This window comes from Myripristis murdjan, chromosome 19 (genome assembly GCF_902150065.1).
Source record: "Myripristis murdjan chromosome 19, fMyrMur1.1, whole genome shotgun sequence".
Classification (NCBI taxonomy): domain Eukaryota; kingdom Metazoa; phylum Chordata; class Actinopteri; order Holocentriformes; family Holocentridae; genus Myripristis; species Myripristis murdjan.
Genome location: NC_043998.1, coordinates 24,021,375 through 24,037,759, shown reverse-complemented (window position 1 = coordinate 24,037,759; position 16,385 = coordinate 24,021,375). Strand labels below are relative to the sequence as shown.

The window sequence follows — 16,385 nt, the reverse complement described above, 5'->3', positions numbered from 1 at the left end:
CACACACACACACACACACACTCATTAGCTCATTAGCCAGGCCTTTCCGTGCTTCACTGTAGTTTTTTTTTTTTTTCCCTCGCTCACATACTTGCGTGGTGACTCCAGCCGATAGGACGTGTGCGCTCGTCTCTCAGCGCCGCCGCCCGGCTTCCCCTTTCCTTCGTTATCGTTCCTCCGCATCGTCTCGTGGTCGACTGATTAGCAGCAGAAAGGCTCATTGTGTGAAATTGGGTCACAGATGGGCAGCGGGCTGTGAAGTTACGCAGCAGAAACACTGACACAGAGTAAACAGGAAGCATGTGAGCCCCATTTCCCTTCATTTGTTTGTTTGTTTAGTTGTTTATTTTTTAAAGACTTTCACAGGTGACGCCGCGGCGGCCATGTTTGTGCCTGACTTTCCAAGTATTTTCCGGGAAACGTTTCCAGAGAGTTTCATTCACTCCAAAGAATTGGTTTCATTTCATTCGGGTTTCATATTGACTTTTCAAAATAAATGCAGTGAGTTTACGGATCGGCTTCGGCGTTTCGTTTCTGCTGGACGCCTACATTTTTACAGCCACTTGAATTTTTTACTTTTTTCTTTTGCAGTTAATAGATTTACGTTGACAGCGGGCATTTTTTTTTTTTTTTAGCTGTTTTTGCTGCGTTCACACAAACATTTAAAAAGAAAAAATCTGACTCTGATCCAGCATCACTGAGCTGACCTTTAATTATATCATTTTAATAATCAGGAATATGGATATATTGTAATTTTTAAAAATATTTTGCTATTTTATGGGTACTGTTTTTATTTTATTTTATTTTATTATTTTATTTTTCATTTTTTTATTTTTTTTATTGATTGATTGATTTCTTGCTAATTTTCTTGTAATTTTCTTGTACTTGTTTTGCAGGATTTTTTTTTTTTTGCTAATATTCCACTATTTTTTCCAGTGCTTTTTTAAAATCAACTAACTTGTTTATTTATTTTACTTACTTACTTACTTGCTTGCTTATTGTATTGTTTATTTGAGAAGGAACAATGCGTATTAATGAAGCAGCTGGTTGTGTTTCTCCGCTGGTCTTCAGCTCCAGCTCCTCCGTCGGTGGGTTTGTCATTCCTTTGTTCAGACCCGCAGAACTTTATTTTGAAATTCTAGCTGAGATCCCGAGGTTTCCAAAGATCCCAAACATGAGCTGCTGGATTCCAGGGAAATGTGAATGAAATGATGCACCAGACATGGAGATCTTTTCTGTCTGATGTGATTCTGCAGCTATAAAACAACAACATCTCGACTTTGAATATTTCCCTGACAGAATTTGTCCAAATAGCAGAAAACAAACAAAAAAAGACACACAGCAGACAGGAAGTGCAGAGATAGAGAGAGGATGTGGACGGGAATATGGAGCTCTGACTTAAAGCGCTGCTCACATGTACAGTACATAAGCCCCCCACACACACTCTCTCTCTCACACACACACACTCACACCCTCACACCCCCCACATCTCTTATCCGTGGCTCTAAGCTGTGAGCCTCGCCTCACTGAGGTATTTTTAGAACGCTTTTGCTTTTAGTCGAGTCAATATTAAATTATTAATCTGAAACGTTGTTTGATGTGTAAGCGGATGAGACGCTTTAGCTCTTTAGCAGAGGGTGTGTGTGTGTGTGTGTGTGTGTGTTGGTGCACGTGTGCAGAGCCGGCGGGCCCGCTCAGCAGATCAGACACGCTGCCGAGCAAATTAACAACAGCCAAAAAAAAGACAAGAAAAATGAGCAAAAAAGAAAAAATAGAAGAAAACTGTATCTATAATTATCAAAATGGACGAGTCAAACGTCAGATCAGTGATGCTGGACTGACGTCTTGTGTCAAATGAGCAAGAAATGACCTGAAAATTAGCAAGAAAATAGAAAGAAGATACAAGAAATGACTGGGAAATTAGCACACACACAAATAGTAAAAAATTACAAGACAATAGCCTAAAAAAATCAACAAAAACATAGTTAAAATAGTAAAACAGTAAAAAAAAAAAAATACAATAAAATAATTAAAAAGTTAACAAAAACAGACTGATTAGAAAATACCAGAAAAAATGGTGAAAAAAACATATATCTAAACTTAAATTGCAACACAAATTAGTAAATTAGTAAGAAGACACAAGAAAATTAACAACAAAAAAACAAGAAAAATAACAAGAAAATAATCAGAAAATTGACAAAAACTGACAGACTAGAAAATACCAGAAAATCATTTAAAAATAAGAAAATAACATAAAACTATATTCATAATCATTATCCATATATATTTAAATTGTAGTGCATTAAAATCACTATAAAATTGCCCCAAATAAAAAAAACTGAGGGGAGGTTTTTTTTTTAGAGGGTGAAATAAAATCTTTTATTGTGAAATGCAAGGGCCCCCAAATAATTTGGTTAGGGAACAGAAATGCAGAGGGCACTGCACTGTGTGTGTGTGTGTGTGTGTGTGTGTGTGTGTGTGCTGACACATGAACACACTGAGCTAACATGACTCTGACACTCTGTGAGGTAACAACAGCCGAGCTTCTCTTCGGGGTCACACTTTGCACCAAACTCACGCTGTCGCCGCCGCCGCCTCTCGTAGCGCGGCACCGGCCGTGGCAGCAGCCGCCGCCGCCTCTCGCCGTCGGCTCCAGTCTGATCCATCCTCCCTGCGTTTTCTGCGCGCTGACTCTCGGGGCCGGCAGCTGCCTCGTCCCGGGGCCCGGTCAGAAGCTTTTGGGCGAGCAGCCAGCGAGCGTCCCGGCCTGCCAAGCCAAACATCGCTCTGGTATTCAACTCTGGAGAATGTTATTTGGAAACACACTCTTGTTTTTCACTCTGGACGCTCACAAAAAAAAAAAAAAAAAAAAAAAAAAAAAACAGCAAGAATGCAGGGCTGTGTTTTCTGAAAAAGGGCGGGGGACAGAGGACAGTATATTTACTCACAGGATCAACACACACATAAACGTTTTTCTATCTGGAGCTCCTTATATGTGAAAAGTCCAGAGCGTGGTCTTGTTGGCCGGGGCGCGGCTCTGTGTGAGGCCTCCCCTGGTTAACTCAAGGTTAAATAAATACATAAAAAACATTACGAGGGTTTCGCCGAAGGAATCCTCCATCCATCACGCGGCCCAGCAGGGAGAGCGAGGCCGTTTCATAGCCACTACATCACCACCGAGCTCCAAGAGAGAAAAGTTTGGACTCCACTTGGAGAGGAAAAGGGACGCCGGCCCGGAGGAGAGGAGCGGCTGGGACGAGCACCATCATGAGTCACCGTGAAGGTCTGAATCATCGCAGGGAAGGGTTTTCCTCCAGCCGGGTTGTGTTTTTCTGAGGTTAAAATCGGCACTGTGGCGTTTCTGTTCCCAAACTGGACGTCCAGGGGTTTTGGGAGGAGAGATGTCACAGGGAGGACGGAGGCGAGCTTCGGCGTTGGTTCACCTTCTGTAAGACCGCAGCACTGTCAGGCCAAAGATACAGGCAACAGAAAGTAAAGTAAAGGTCAGAAGACTAAATGAGACTAAATGGGACCGGGGATGTCCAAACAGAAATTTGGACTCTCACTAGCAGGATTTATCGGTGCTTTGAGGATTATTTTTCCCCACTGGAGTCAGACAAAGCCTGTTTATGATGAAAAAGTTAAATAAAAAAAAGTTGATGACGGACATTGCCTCTTTTGAATCATTAAAAGCAAGAACTAATAATGACCAAGGGAGGTTTTTGAAAGTCTTAATGTCCATAAAGACAGAAACATAAAGGACTGGAAATATTCACACCCGTTATTGGTGAAGGTGCTTTGTACCCTCTGTTTTTTCCATCTCCCTCTTTTTATCTATTTCAGTTGGTTTCTTGTTGACTTACTGTAACGTGTTGTGTTGTATTTCATTGTGTAAACAGTGGAAAAGGCATTAAAAAACCTGAATTTAAATAAAGACTAAATGCATAGGCTAGTCTGTGATCAAATAGTCAAAAAAAAAAAAAAATGACATCCTTGACCGTGGTGTCATGAGGTCAAGGTGTTGGTAAGGATTCAGGAAAGTGTGACGGCTGATGTAAAAAAAACTACAATGTTAAGAAAAAACAACAAAAAGCTCATTTTATCTTCTTATCTTATCATTCATGCAGGCGATATAAATGTGGACATTGTTAAAAATATGACCTCATTACAAAAGGTTGGAATTAAAAAAAGGAATAAAGGCCACCGGGCACAAAAGTGAAACCAGACGGCTGTCACATGAAGAGCGGCCGCTCCCCCTCCCCCTCCTGTCCTCTCAGATTAACCCTCATGAATCCCAGCGTGTTTGACTGTGTGAAAATAATTGTTAGATTCCTGTCAGATTGCAGGTTTAACATGTGAGGCTTACAGATCCTCCGCCGTGTGAATCATCGTTCTGAAGTTTCCAGCAGGAATTAAAAAACAGCATCTGGCCAGAAATCTGTTTCCCCGACAGACAGACTCCTGTGCTGTGGTTCATATTTTGATTAGGAGGATTATAAGACTCAAGAACCAGCACGAAACTCAGCAAACACCTTGAAACGTGAACGTCGCTTTAAAGGTCGCTGCTGCAAGGAATTGTGGGACGGCACGGTCTCTTTCCTGAACATTTAGAGAACGGGAGCAGCTCTGATCAATTCACTCAGCGAGGGAGCTTCCTGAGCAAAAAACAAAAAACAAACAAACAAACAAACAAACAAAAAAAAAACACGTTTCACCTGCAGCCCCAGACCTGCAGGGCTCTGTGAGTTTAAATGGCAGCAGCTGTGGGATTAAATGTGACCTTTGACCTCTGTATACGTGACCTCTGACACCTGTCCATGTCATTACAGGGACACGTCTGGCCAGGGGCGATTCTGCACCATATTCAGATCCTATTCAAGAGGAGCACAGGTAATGTGTGTGTGTGTGTGTGTGTGTGTGTGTGCGGTGTGTGTGTGTGAGCAGACGATTCTGTTTCTAAGCATTTAGGCGGCATTTTGAGGTAACAGGAGGAAATATTTAGCCTGTAGGACCGTCTCCTCCACGTGAGAAACTGTCTTTTAAGGTACCGTTTTTTCTTGCCAATACAAAAAAACAAAAAAAAAACATCTCAACAGATATTTGGTTTATTTTTGGTCTTCATGAACTTCTCGATTGAAATTTTCATCATCTCCAATCAGTGTCTCCTCCCTTTCTGCAGCACACTGCATTACTGAATGTACTGTATTTTAATACTTTTACAGCACAAACACCCGACATACTCAAAACTTTGTTAGAATCAGCAGCTTGTGTGCTTTCAGAGCTAAAAACTTCAGGTTGTTAAAAATAAGACGTCAAAAATATCTCAAAAAATAAAACCCGTCATTCCAAATTGCAGGAAGTGAGTGGAAAGGGAGTTTTGAAAACCACAAATGAAGAAAGTGTAGAAAGTGTTGAAGTAATCATTGCGTTATTGGTGTTGTTCAGTCACTCCATCAGCCTTAATGTAAATATCTCTTACTTTATTTCCTCGTTAATATCTAAAAGTCACAGCTTTGCTCGTAGTCGACTCACTGAACATCTCATTTTGCTTCTTCTTGCTGTTTTGCAGCATTTTAAGTGTACAAAATGTTCTTACCTGCTTTGTGTGACATGTGACATCGTTGCTGTTATTTGTGAGCAGTAAAACGAAACGTGGCCTCAGAGCCGGTGAGTCATGTTTTTTTTTTTTTTTTTTTTTTTTTTTTTTGGAGCTGTGTGTGTGTGTGTGTGTGTGTGTGTGTGTGTGTGTATGTGAGCAGCAGGACAGACACCAGCACCGCCCGGGCCGGGCCGGGCCGGTTTCCTGTGGAAAACAGGCCTCAGTGTGCGACACGGGGGTGGAGAGGTGGGGGGGTGGGGGGTGGGGGGTGCACAGGGTGGGGGTGCTGGCAGGTGAACACCACTTCCTGTCCCACCCCTAAAAAAACACACCTATCAAAACAAGGCTTTTAAAATAGAGAAGGCTGGCCTTCACAATAAATGTCTGTCAGTCAGTTTGTCAGTCAGTCGGTGAGTTTGTGTCAGTTTTTTTTCTATCATTCTATCTTTCTATGTCTATCTATCTATCTGTTTATCTATCTATCTATCTATCTATCTATCTATCTATTTATCTGTCTGTCATGTTATCTTTATATCAGAGTATTAATAGTGAGTGGATTCAGATTTCTTTGCTGTCAAAACAGACAAAACTTCCACCTGATGAATCTGATCGTTGTGACGCTGCAGAAAACACAGATTCAGATTCAGATTCAGATTCGAGATTTATTCGTCACATGCATGAATGTACAGGTACAGCAGCAGTGAAATGTAATTGCAACAACTCCAGTACGTAACTCCGTGCAAGTAAAAAATAAAAATAAAAAATACAAATAATAATAATAATAACGATAATAATAATAATAAAAAAAATAAAATAAAATAAAATAAAAATAAAGATAAAATAGAAAGAAACACCTCGCTGTTTGTGTTTCCTCCTTCTTCACGGCCTTCAACACACACCGCTAGTCTCTTCTCCTCTCCTCTGGTCTGGTCTGGTTTAAACGTCTTGTGTGTGTGTGTGTGTGTGTGTGTGTGTGTGTGACTGTGGAGTGGTCTGGGTTCAGGATCCCAGCCTCCTGGAGGTGGAGATGTTTTGAGGAGTGCGTCTCTTTCATCTCTGTTTGTTCCAGCTCCTTCAGTTTGAGCTCGTCGGGTTCGGCTTGTTGTTTCTTTTTGTATATTTTTTTTTTATTATTATTATTGGGTTGTTGTTTTTCCCAGCAGGACTGCACAGTGAGAGGAAGTGTGAAGAAACACAGCCCACACGTGAACGTCCTCGCATGCCTTCCTTTTGTTCCCGGCACATTTATTTATTTATTTATTTATTTATTTGCTTGTTTATTATTTATTTTTGTGAATAAAGTTGCGCTGCTGTCATCACTCACCTGGTCATTACTGTGTGCAGAATAGATATCGCCATGGCAACAGTGACACCTTCGCTACAGCGAGGCTAAAGGCTGAGCTTCAGTCTTGAGTGTGTGTGTGTGTGTGTGTGTGTGTGTGTGTGTGTGTTCCTGAAAAAGTACAGTGTGTTGGCGGAGCTTACTTGTGTTTTTTCTTTCTTTCTTTCTTTTGCTGTTTTACCAGCCCTACTTGGTAGATGAAGAGTTTTACTTCAAAATAAGACGCGCACCATCTGAAAAACTGGATTAACTGGATTAACAAACCAAGTTACAACACATCCTGGTAATTTAATCCCTCGGTGGCCAAATGCAAACAGAACAGATCCTCTTTATTTCAGAGGTTTAGGATGAACCTGAGGTCGTGGCTTTTACTTTGAAAAATGATGTGTAGCTGTCAGAGGAAACTCATTTGGACAGCGTGTGTGAAAAATGGAAAACCTAATGCGCTCGTTATCCTATTTTCCGGCCGAGTGTTGTTTTAACCTGTGTGTGTTTGGACGTGTAAACACATTTTACACCCACAGCTCTGAGTCACTTGAACGCGCCTCACGCTGCGTTTGGAGAAAAGCTAAATTGTGGCTTGACGGACACGCGGAGTAATTTCATTTGCACAGGCGTGTGTGTGTGTGTAATCCTTATTTGATTACCACGGTGTGCGCTCTCTCCAGTAACCGAGTGGTGTTGCCTGGTTTCCACTGTGACCGCAGTGTGGGCAGACAATATGAAGCGCCGTCACTGTTCTCTATCTGTGTGTGTGTGTGTGTGTGTTACACTACAAATAACTGAGTCATTCTCACTTTCACTCCACTGCAGATTGGAGTTTTACTTATGCAAATATTTCTCAGAGGCAGAGCGGCTCTGGAGGGAGAAATAATTTGATTGGCTGATTAAATCACAGTGGGCGGAGCCAAACAGCTACTTTTTACCCCTTGAAACCCATTACTTTTTTTATATTACTTTGCCCATTTAGTATAGAGTGCAGATCACATTTTTGTGTGAACCCGACCTAAGCCTGAGATTTAGCTCGGCCTCCATCTCTACACTGCAAAAACTCAAAATCTTACCAAGATTATTTGTCTTATTTCAAGTCAAAAATGTCTTATTTCTAGTCAAAATATCTCATTACACTTAAAATAAGACATGATCACCTCAGAAGTAACTTGTTTTTATACAACTGTCTCTTGTTTCAAGTGAAAATTTGCTTGAAACAAGTGAAAATTTGCTTATTTCATTGGCAAAATTTGTTTCTTGTTTCTAGCTAATTTTCACTTATTTCAAGTGAATTTTCACTTTTTCCACTGGCAAATTTTGCCAATGAAACAAGCAAATTTGTCTAAAAACAATTTACTTCTGAGGTGATCATGTTTTATTTTAAGTGTAATGAGATATTTTGACTAGAAATAAGACATTTTTGACTTGAAATAAGACAAATAATCTTGGTAATATTTTGTGTTTTTGCAGTGTAGGTTACACTTAGAGCCTGAAGTTAGCCTTCGTCTTGCCTTCAGTGTCGTCACGTAAACTCCGGCACTGTACAGGAAGTTGCACAGAACAGACAGCAGGTCCAAAATTTTTCACTAAAACCTGAGCCAAACCTGAGCATGATTTCTAAATTTTTGCCCAAACCCAGGCCAGGTATCCACAATTTAATTAAAAGGGCTGGTTGATATGGACAGAGCCAAATATCATATCATTGACCAAATATCTCAATATTTATATTGTGGGGATGACTGCCGGTGCTTTCATGAGATATTTACACACCAGAGATTTTTGTTTCCTGCAGTGACGACGAATGAAATGGCCACCCAAAATGTAATATCACCATCCTAGGAAAAAAATACTGGCCTGTTGGCACCTCCCTGTCCAACACACCAACACACACACCAACACACACTGCTAGTGGCACTGAGGTGATGATTGACAGGGATTATTTTTGTTCGTTCAGATGTGAAAGTCTAACCCCGTCTCTTCCTCCCGTCCTTTCTCTTCTCTTTGTTGTCGTTTCTCGCTCTCAGGGCGTTATTCTAGTCTACGACATCACCAACCGCTGGTCCTTCGACGGCATCGACAGGTGGATCAAAGAGATCGATGAGGTCAGTGATGAACTACACCTAACCTGTGGGGGAAATACACAGAGTCTTAAAGGAATACTTCAACGTTTTAGGCAAAATAGCCTTTTTCTGACACCCGGACTGAGACAAGACGTCCACACACCGGCCAGTTAATAAATCAAGATAAAAAAAAAAAAAGAAAAGAAAAGAAAAGCACAAACATAAAAAAAAAAAAAAGCTGCTCAGAAAGATGAGTAAGTGTTTGCACGGTACAGTGATCAGGTTTCTCCAGCAGAAATCCAGCTGTGTTAATGCGGTTTCTCTTAATCCCTTAAAGGAATACTTCAGCGTTTTGGGAAAAATACTCTTTTTTTTCCAACTTCCCCAAACTGAGACAAGATGTTAGATACCATTTTCACCTCTGTACATCCAGTGGTTCAGCTCCTATGGGTAGCATTTTTTGTTAGCTTAGCATAAAGACTTGAAGTTTGACTTGAAAATGATATTGAATATCTTGTCTCGGTCTGGGTAAGTCGAGGAAAGGCTATTTTGCCCCAAAATGTTGGAGCGTTCCTTTAAGAATCTGTTTAACTTGCAGGTCTGAAGTGATTATTTCACTTCAGCCTCACATTTATTTACCATACTTCATGTTTCATCTTGGCATCCGTCAGTCAGTGATGTAAGGCCTCTCTGTCTGAATGAGTAAGCCACATTCACAACAGCAGCCCACACATCCACTCCAAACAATACGGCTGTGAAACAGGACTGCGACTCTGAGAGCAACTCTAACCAGCAGCAGCGTTGAGTCAGGATGAATTTTCAGGCTGCAAATGCCCTCAAAATGTTGGATTTTTTCCACCATTCTCAGGGATCTCAGGGTTTTATTACAGCCATTCAATTTCTGTTACTGATGATGAGCACTTTAACATCTAATGTACACCCTATTTTTGGTCTGTCATGAGTTATTGTTTGTCTATGTTATGTTATGTACTGTATTCTTTATTCTTATTGTTATTGTACCTCGCACCATTTACTGGTAGTGTATTTTTGTTTTATTGATTACAATGATAACATCAACCTGCCCAGGGACAAAGGATGGAAATTAGCTGCTCGCTACAATCCTACATATTTACACGAAAGTGCCTATTAATATGTACTGTCCCCTGATTTCTTTATCAAAATAAATAAATACTCAAATACTCAAATTATTTTCACGGTCGATTAATCAATCAGTTACTGCTTTGGTTAATTAATTTATCATTTCATATATAAACTAAAACTGTTAAATGTCTAACACCAGTTATCAGAGCCCAAAAAATATTAATGAACAGAGAAAAGAAGGCAAACTTTAGAGTTATCAATTAATTTCTGTCAGCTGTCTAATCGTTTCAGCTGTGATTCATATATAAAAATAAATGTTGGACAGTCACATAACGTTGACAGGGTGGATGCTGGATGTTCGTGATGCTGCAGCAGCTGTTTCCTGTGTGAGGCTCTAACACTGCCAGGCGTTTGTTTTCACAACCCAGCTTACCCATATCCTCCCGTTTACCCAGCATGCCCCGGGGGTGCCGAAGATCCTGGTGGGGAACCGGCTCCACCTGGCCTACAAGCGGCAGGTGACCACGGAGCAGGCGCAGGTGTACGCCGAGCGGCTGGGCGTCACCTTCTTCGAGGTGAGCCCGCTGTGCAACTTCAACATCACCGAGTCGTTCACCGAGCTGGCCCGCATCGTCCTGATGAGGCACGGCATGGAGCGCCTCTGGAGGCCCAACAAAGGTGTGTGTGTGTCTGAGTGTGTGTACATTTTATACAGTGTGTGCTATTTGTGAGGGGCGTGTTGCCACATAAACAAATCCCCACCTGTGTCTCTTTTGATGATGCTGCCCCCTTGTGGAGAGTTCAGCTCCTAAACATTATCATACAGGCTACAGGCATTTTTAGGGTGGAAAATAATAATAAAGTAAATGGAAATTTGCAAATACATGTCCATCTCCACCACAATATTTTATTTATGCAGCATTTTGGTGCATTGTCCTTCCTCAGGCAGGAGGAAAGAGGGAAAATAATACAGAAATCATCACATGAAGTTAATTTTTCAGTATGTGTAAAGACTACAGGCTGATTTTGCTTATTTAAAGTGGTGATGTGGTAATACTCAGCTGACTCAGACATGATTGCATAGCAGTCAATCTAAATATCAATTATATATATCAATGCATAAAGAGACAACTGTGTAACCACTCATTAAAAGTGAAAGCTGTCCCTGTAATTGCTGTAATTGCTGCTTTTGTTTAGGCGCTGATAGAGAACTGCATGGCTTGGAGTAAGAATAACATTTACTTAATATTTGATTATGAATAGGTTAAAAAAAACATTGAATATGTGTGTTCTTTAATTTCATGGTGGATTTCCACTTGCATGTAGCTGCTGCACAGTCACTATAAGTCACAACTTCTTGTGGAATATCATCTAAATGTACTAATTGGGGCATTTTAAATGAATTAAATTGCTCTCCCAAGACATCCATACAGCTGTGGCAAATGAACTCGTGAGCTTGATGGTTTCAAAATATGATTATGATTATATTTGAGCAAAATAAATGATACAAAAGTTAATGATACAAAACAAAAGATGATACAAAAGTGTTTTTTTTTTTTCCTTTTTAAAAATGATCTAATATCATCCAAAGTCAGAATTTGCTCTGATGGGCCACCAAGCCTCCAGGGAATCGCCCATAAGTGACGACTTTTGATTGAGCAAAGTGTTTCAGGGCAAAGTGCTGACGCTGAGACTGCAGGAGCAAAAACGGTGGATTTCTCATTTTAGAATAAAGTTGATTAGTTGGATCTTTTCTAAAACTCTGACAAAGACCTTCACTGGTTGAAACATGTTGGGTTTTTTAATGATTTTAATGGGTTTTAATGGGTTTTTTAGTGATTCCTGCTATTTGGAAAACCAGGGTCGCCCTCGTATGCACTGTTTGATCAGTCAGAGCAGCCGTTAATCTTTTTCTGTTTGTCCAAGTTTTTTAGATTTTAGATTTTTAGGAGTTCAGATTGATGTTATATTGGCTCTGTCCTCTGTCTGTCCTGCAGTTCTGAGCCTGCAGGATCTGTGCTGCCGCTCCATCGTCTCCTGCACCCCCGTCCACCTGGTGGACAAGCTCCCTCTGCCGCTGGCGCTCAAGTCCCACCTCAAGTCCTTCTCCATGGCCAACGGCCTCAACGCCCGCATGATGCACGGACGCTCCTACTCGGTCACCGCCAACGCGACCCACGGCGCCACCAAGAGGACCGGAGGGACGCTGCTGAAAAAGCCCAAACTGATCCGGCCGCCGCCCCTCAGCCCCTCGGCGCAGAGCTGTGCACGAAACAGCTGTAAGATATCCTGACTGGCTGCAGGAGCAGGAGCGCTGTACAGTGAACGTCGTGTGTGCAAATATCCTCCGTCGACGGGACGCAGGAGGAGTCTCCGATCAGTTTGTGTTTTTGACCCCAGACAGGAGCTAAAGTGGTGACGCTGGTTTGTGTTTTCTGCGGTTCTGCAAGGCCTCAGTTGTCGTCGTTACAACTGGAGGGACAGGTTTGATAAAGTACGTGGGTTTGATGTAACAGGCAGGAATCAACGCCGAGGTTCTCTGCCTCAGGAGAACGCGTTGTGAGGATGAGTTCGGTGTCGGGACGGAAAGTGTTTGCGATCTTTAAAGGAAAAATCCACCCTAGAACTCCTTCGGCTCCTCTGCTGATGTATCATACCGTTCTGCAGCTTCATCTTGTCGCCAGGTGGTGTGTTTTTCTTGCTTCTGACCCTAACCGTGCCGTCGCAGACGAGGCGACGTCGCATCCACGTGTTCCCAGCAGCTCCAGTTTCACTTTGATAGATCTGGAAAATATCTCAGGATCTAAAACGTCAGGTTTCGGTGCCGGTCCCCTCACCATCAAAGAGCGAGGAGCTTCTTTTCCAGAGCTGCCAATTTGCACCGACGTTCAACAACCACGCAGGAGCAGCACATGGACCAGAATGCACTGCTGCAGCCTCAATATACCAGAATGCACTGCAGCGACAAGACAAGTTGGGTTTTGAGTCAGGGCCGTGAGCGCAGTGATAGATCTTAAAGCCCACAGCTGACTGATCGCACTTTCAAGCTATTTATATGTCCACACGCCCACTTTTGATTGACAACGACAAGTTCACGCCCCTCCTCTGGTGGTGGTTGCAAAGCATTCTGGGAAACGTAGGGCAGTAAATTATAACTGATAATAACAGGCTGGATTTTTCCTTTAAAACCCCTGTACGGGCGATTTGTTGTTTCCCCTCAGTTGTGCAGCCTTTGCCTCAGGATGTTTTGTATAAAAACACACATGCAGTATGTATGTGGGTGTGTGCAGCATTCACACTGACACATACACACCTATACACACACACACACACACACATACACACATTTTCACGCACTTTGCACACTTTATTTTTGCACAAGCTACCCAAAATGCATGAACACACTTTCGAGATCCTTTCTGTCTTTCAGATGAAATGTACAGTTATTGCAGCCTCCGCGTCGAAAACCACCCGGATTTTCACGACCAACAGCCGCAGTTTCAATTTGTGTATGATATTTGTACCATGTGTTGTAAATATTGCTGTTTGATACGATTCAATGGTTACTCAGTCGGGTTTGTATCTGTTTTTCAATGTACAGTGATGTTATTTTTCCCCCCGAGGATATGAGTGACACCTCCACCAAAGACTTAACCCGAAACAGACAGAGGATGTCGCTGAACGGAACGGTCTGTTTTGCACTGTTTGTCAATGTTTAATAAGGATTTCCAATAAATTTTAACATCAGGGTGTTGCTGTGGTGTGTGTGTGTGTGTGTGTTGTTGTGTGTTAAAGGTCCCACATGTGATCCCTCAGACACTGACGAAACATGGAGGAAGGATCCGTCTTCATGTTCCAGCACTAAAAAAAAAAAAAAATACACTGATTGGCCTGATGGGGGCGATATAATCAGAGGTTAAAATTAGACTGGCTGTATCTGCCACAGCGGGGGGGTTTCAAGCCTTTAGGTGAATATTTTGGCCCCCAGAATGACTTTCACTAAGCTGTGGACCCCCACATGAACTGATTTTGCCAGAAAGACACTCATATAAAAATACATATTTGATTTTAAGAATGAAATTTCTCAGTGGTCATAAATTCAAAGTGGTGAGCTTAAAAAAAAATGTTAAAAGTACCATGCATATTTTTTTGTATTGTAACAATTTCTAGTTTATTGAATTATAATGAAATTAAACAGTTTCTCATTCTGCTTGGAGCTTCCTGCAAGCCCCTCACAGACCCCCGGGGGTCCCTGAACCCCACGTTTAAAACTACAGGCCTGATTTGTATAGATTCACTGCAGCTGGGACAGAAGTGAGCAGAGATTTGCATAGTTTTCCATAATTAAATAATCTGTGCACTGATTTCTCACCTTTGTTTTCAGGCCCCTTTAAGTGAGTTTTGGTCCGTCTTCTACACCTCAAACAAAAAACTTCAACAAATAATTTAGAAAATAAGTAATTTAATAATGAAACCACAGACTGAACCAGAAGCAGGCAAGGCACTTTGAGGACCTGTGAGCACAACAACAACAACAACAACAACAAAAAGTAAATTACAAAACAACTCCTGGAACGTGTTGAAGATGTACCTAACCTCAGCTCCGAACTGAGATGTGCTCTTTTCAGAAATTAGACTCATTACGCTGAGTAAACTTCTTTACTCACCACAGAGGTTCACATAACATCATCTAAATGAGTAAATTCAACATGTTAATAAATGTTACGTTCACTCAAACATTTATTTGTGATGCCTTTTACTTTGAAAATCAGGTGTTTTCCACACATAGGAAGTGGTGTAGTTGCTGTGTTTCTGCAGCCTTAAAGAGGCTCTCAGGGGAACAATCAGCTGTTTCAAGTGACACAGAGCAGGATGTGACTCCATTCAGTCACATTGTCAAAATAAAGGTCTGACATTGGTCATTTATTGTGAGTGAGTGTTTTATGTTGTACATCAATACTACACTAAGCCCTGAGCTTTTTACACTTGCAACTTAAAATGTGGGATATCCTCATTGATTAAAAAAAAAAAAAAAAAAAAAAAAAAAACTTGTTCAGATTTCACATGTATAACTCTGGATGCTGATTCAGGCACATGTTTGGCTATTTATACAGGAATAAAATATATATTTTTTTATTTTTTATTTTAGAGAAAAAGGGTTGTTGAGGCAGTTTTCATAGACACACATCTTCTTCCTCTTTTAAACTTCTGGACTCTGTCTATCACTCTACCTGGACATTTATTACCTGTGATCAGGGCTGTTTTTGGGGCCCAAAGCGATGTTTCATAGTTGGGCCCTCTACTTGCTTTACATATTCAAATTTTTATGTATTTATGTTTGGTTGTTTTTTTTTGTTTGTTTGTTTTGTTTTGTTTTTTTGTGCAGCGGCACACTTTCTGTTCAAGGACCATCTCTATTAGTATATGTCTTGGTTGTTGTTCAAAGAGGCTCGTTCCCCAATGATTTCTCGACTATAAATAAAGGTTGAAGTATTTTACAACACCAATAAAACATCAGCAGTAAACCAAACATAACCCATCTGGACAGAAAACACTTGCAGTTTCACTTAGTGCAGACTCTTATTGTATAGTGAACCCTAGTGCTACAGTGAAGAAAATCAGCATAGTATCATGGTATTTTGTGTGTGGATATTGTATCGATACACGGACGCTAAGTATCGATATTGTATCACCGAGGATCGATGCAAAATTTACGACGCAACTTTTCTGACAGAGCTGGTCAGGCTGTTCCATTTTGCTGCAACAGAAAGTGAGATAAACCGAGTGAAAACTTTATTTTATTATATAAAACAAAATGTTGACAAAGTTTTCCCCTGGGGACAGAATTTGCAGTTGAACAAAAAAAAATCGCTATACATGTTATCACAATAGTATATTGCAAAATATTTAAAATTGGGATAAAATCGTATTGTAACTTAAGTATAATATTGTATCATGGGGCCTCTGGTGATTCGCACTTCTGTTTAGACAAATGTTTGTTGTTGTTGGAGGATGCAGATGCTTGTCTAAAAAAATGCCGAGCCAATCTGGACTTTAAAATATAAATTGTTTTTTTATAGTCTATTTTTTTAAGCTAAGAGTCTGCATTTTCCAGCCAAAAATGCGTCTTCATGGGCCAAAGTTAAATATTTGTTTACAAAAAAAAAAAAAAAAAAGGTCATTCAGAGGGTTAAATGGTGGATTTCAAAATAAAAGCCCGTCCGTGGGCTCTAGTATTTTGTATTACGCCAGGGTTGCCAAGTCCGCATTTTTTCCGCCAAATTGGGCTACT

At 40.9% G+C, this 16,385-nt stretch overlaps 1 protein-coding gene across 1 annotated transcript in view; it reads left to right on the top strand.

Annotated features, from left to right (window-relative positions):
* rab40b (RAB40B, member RAS oncogene family) overlaps positions 1 to 13,842 on the top strand; it is a 36,069-nt gene extending 22,227 nt beyond the window's left edge. Inside the window, exons 3-6 of the mRNA XM_030077921.1 lie at positions 4,830 to 4,890; positions 8,957 to 9,034; positions 10,549 to 10,771; positions 12,091 to 13,842. Of these exons, the coding sequence (XP_029933781.1) occupies positions 4,830 to 4,890; positions 8,957 to 9,034; positions 10,549 to 10,771; positions 12,091 to 12,386 (658 nt within the window). The 3' untranslated portion in view covers positions 12,387 to 13,842. The remainder of the gene's footprint in view (positions 1 to 4,829; positions 4,891 to 8,956; positions 9,035 to 10,548; positions 10,772 to 12,090) is intronic.
* Positions 13,843 to 16,385: the final 2,543 nt, after the last annotated feature.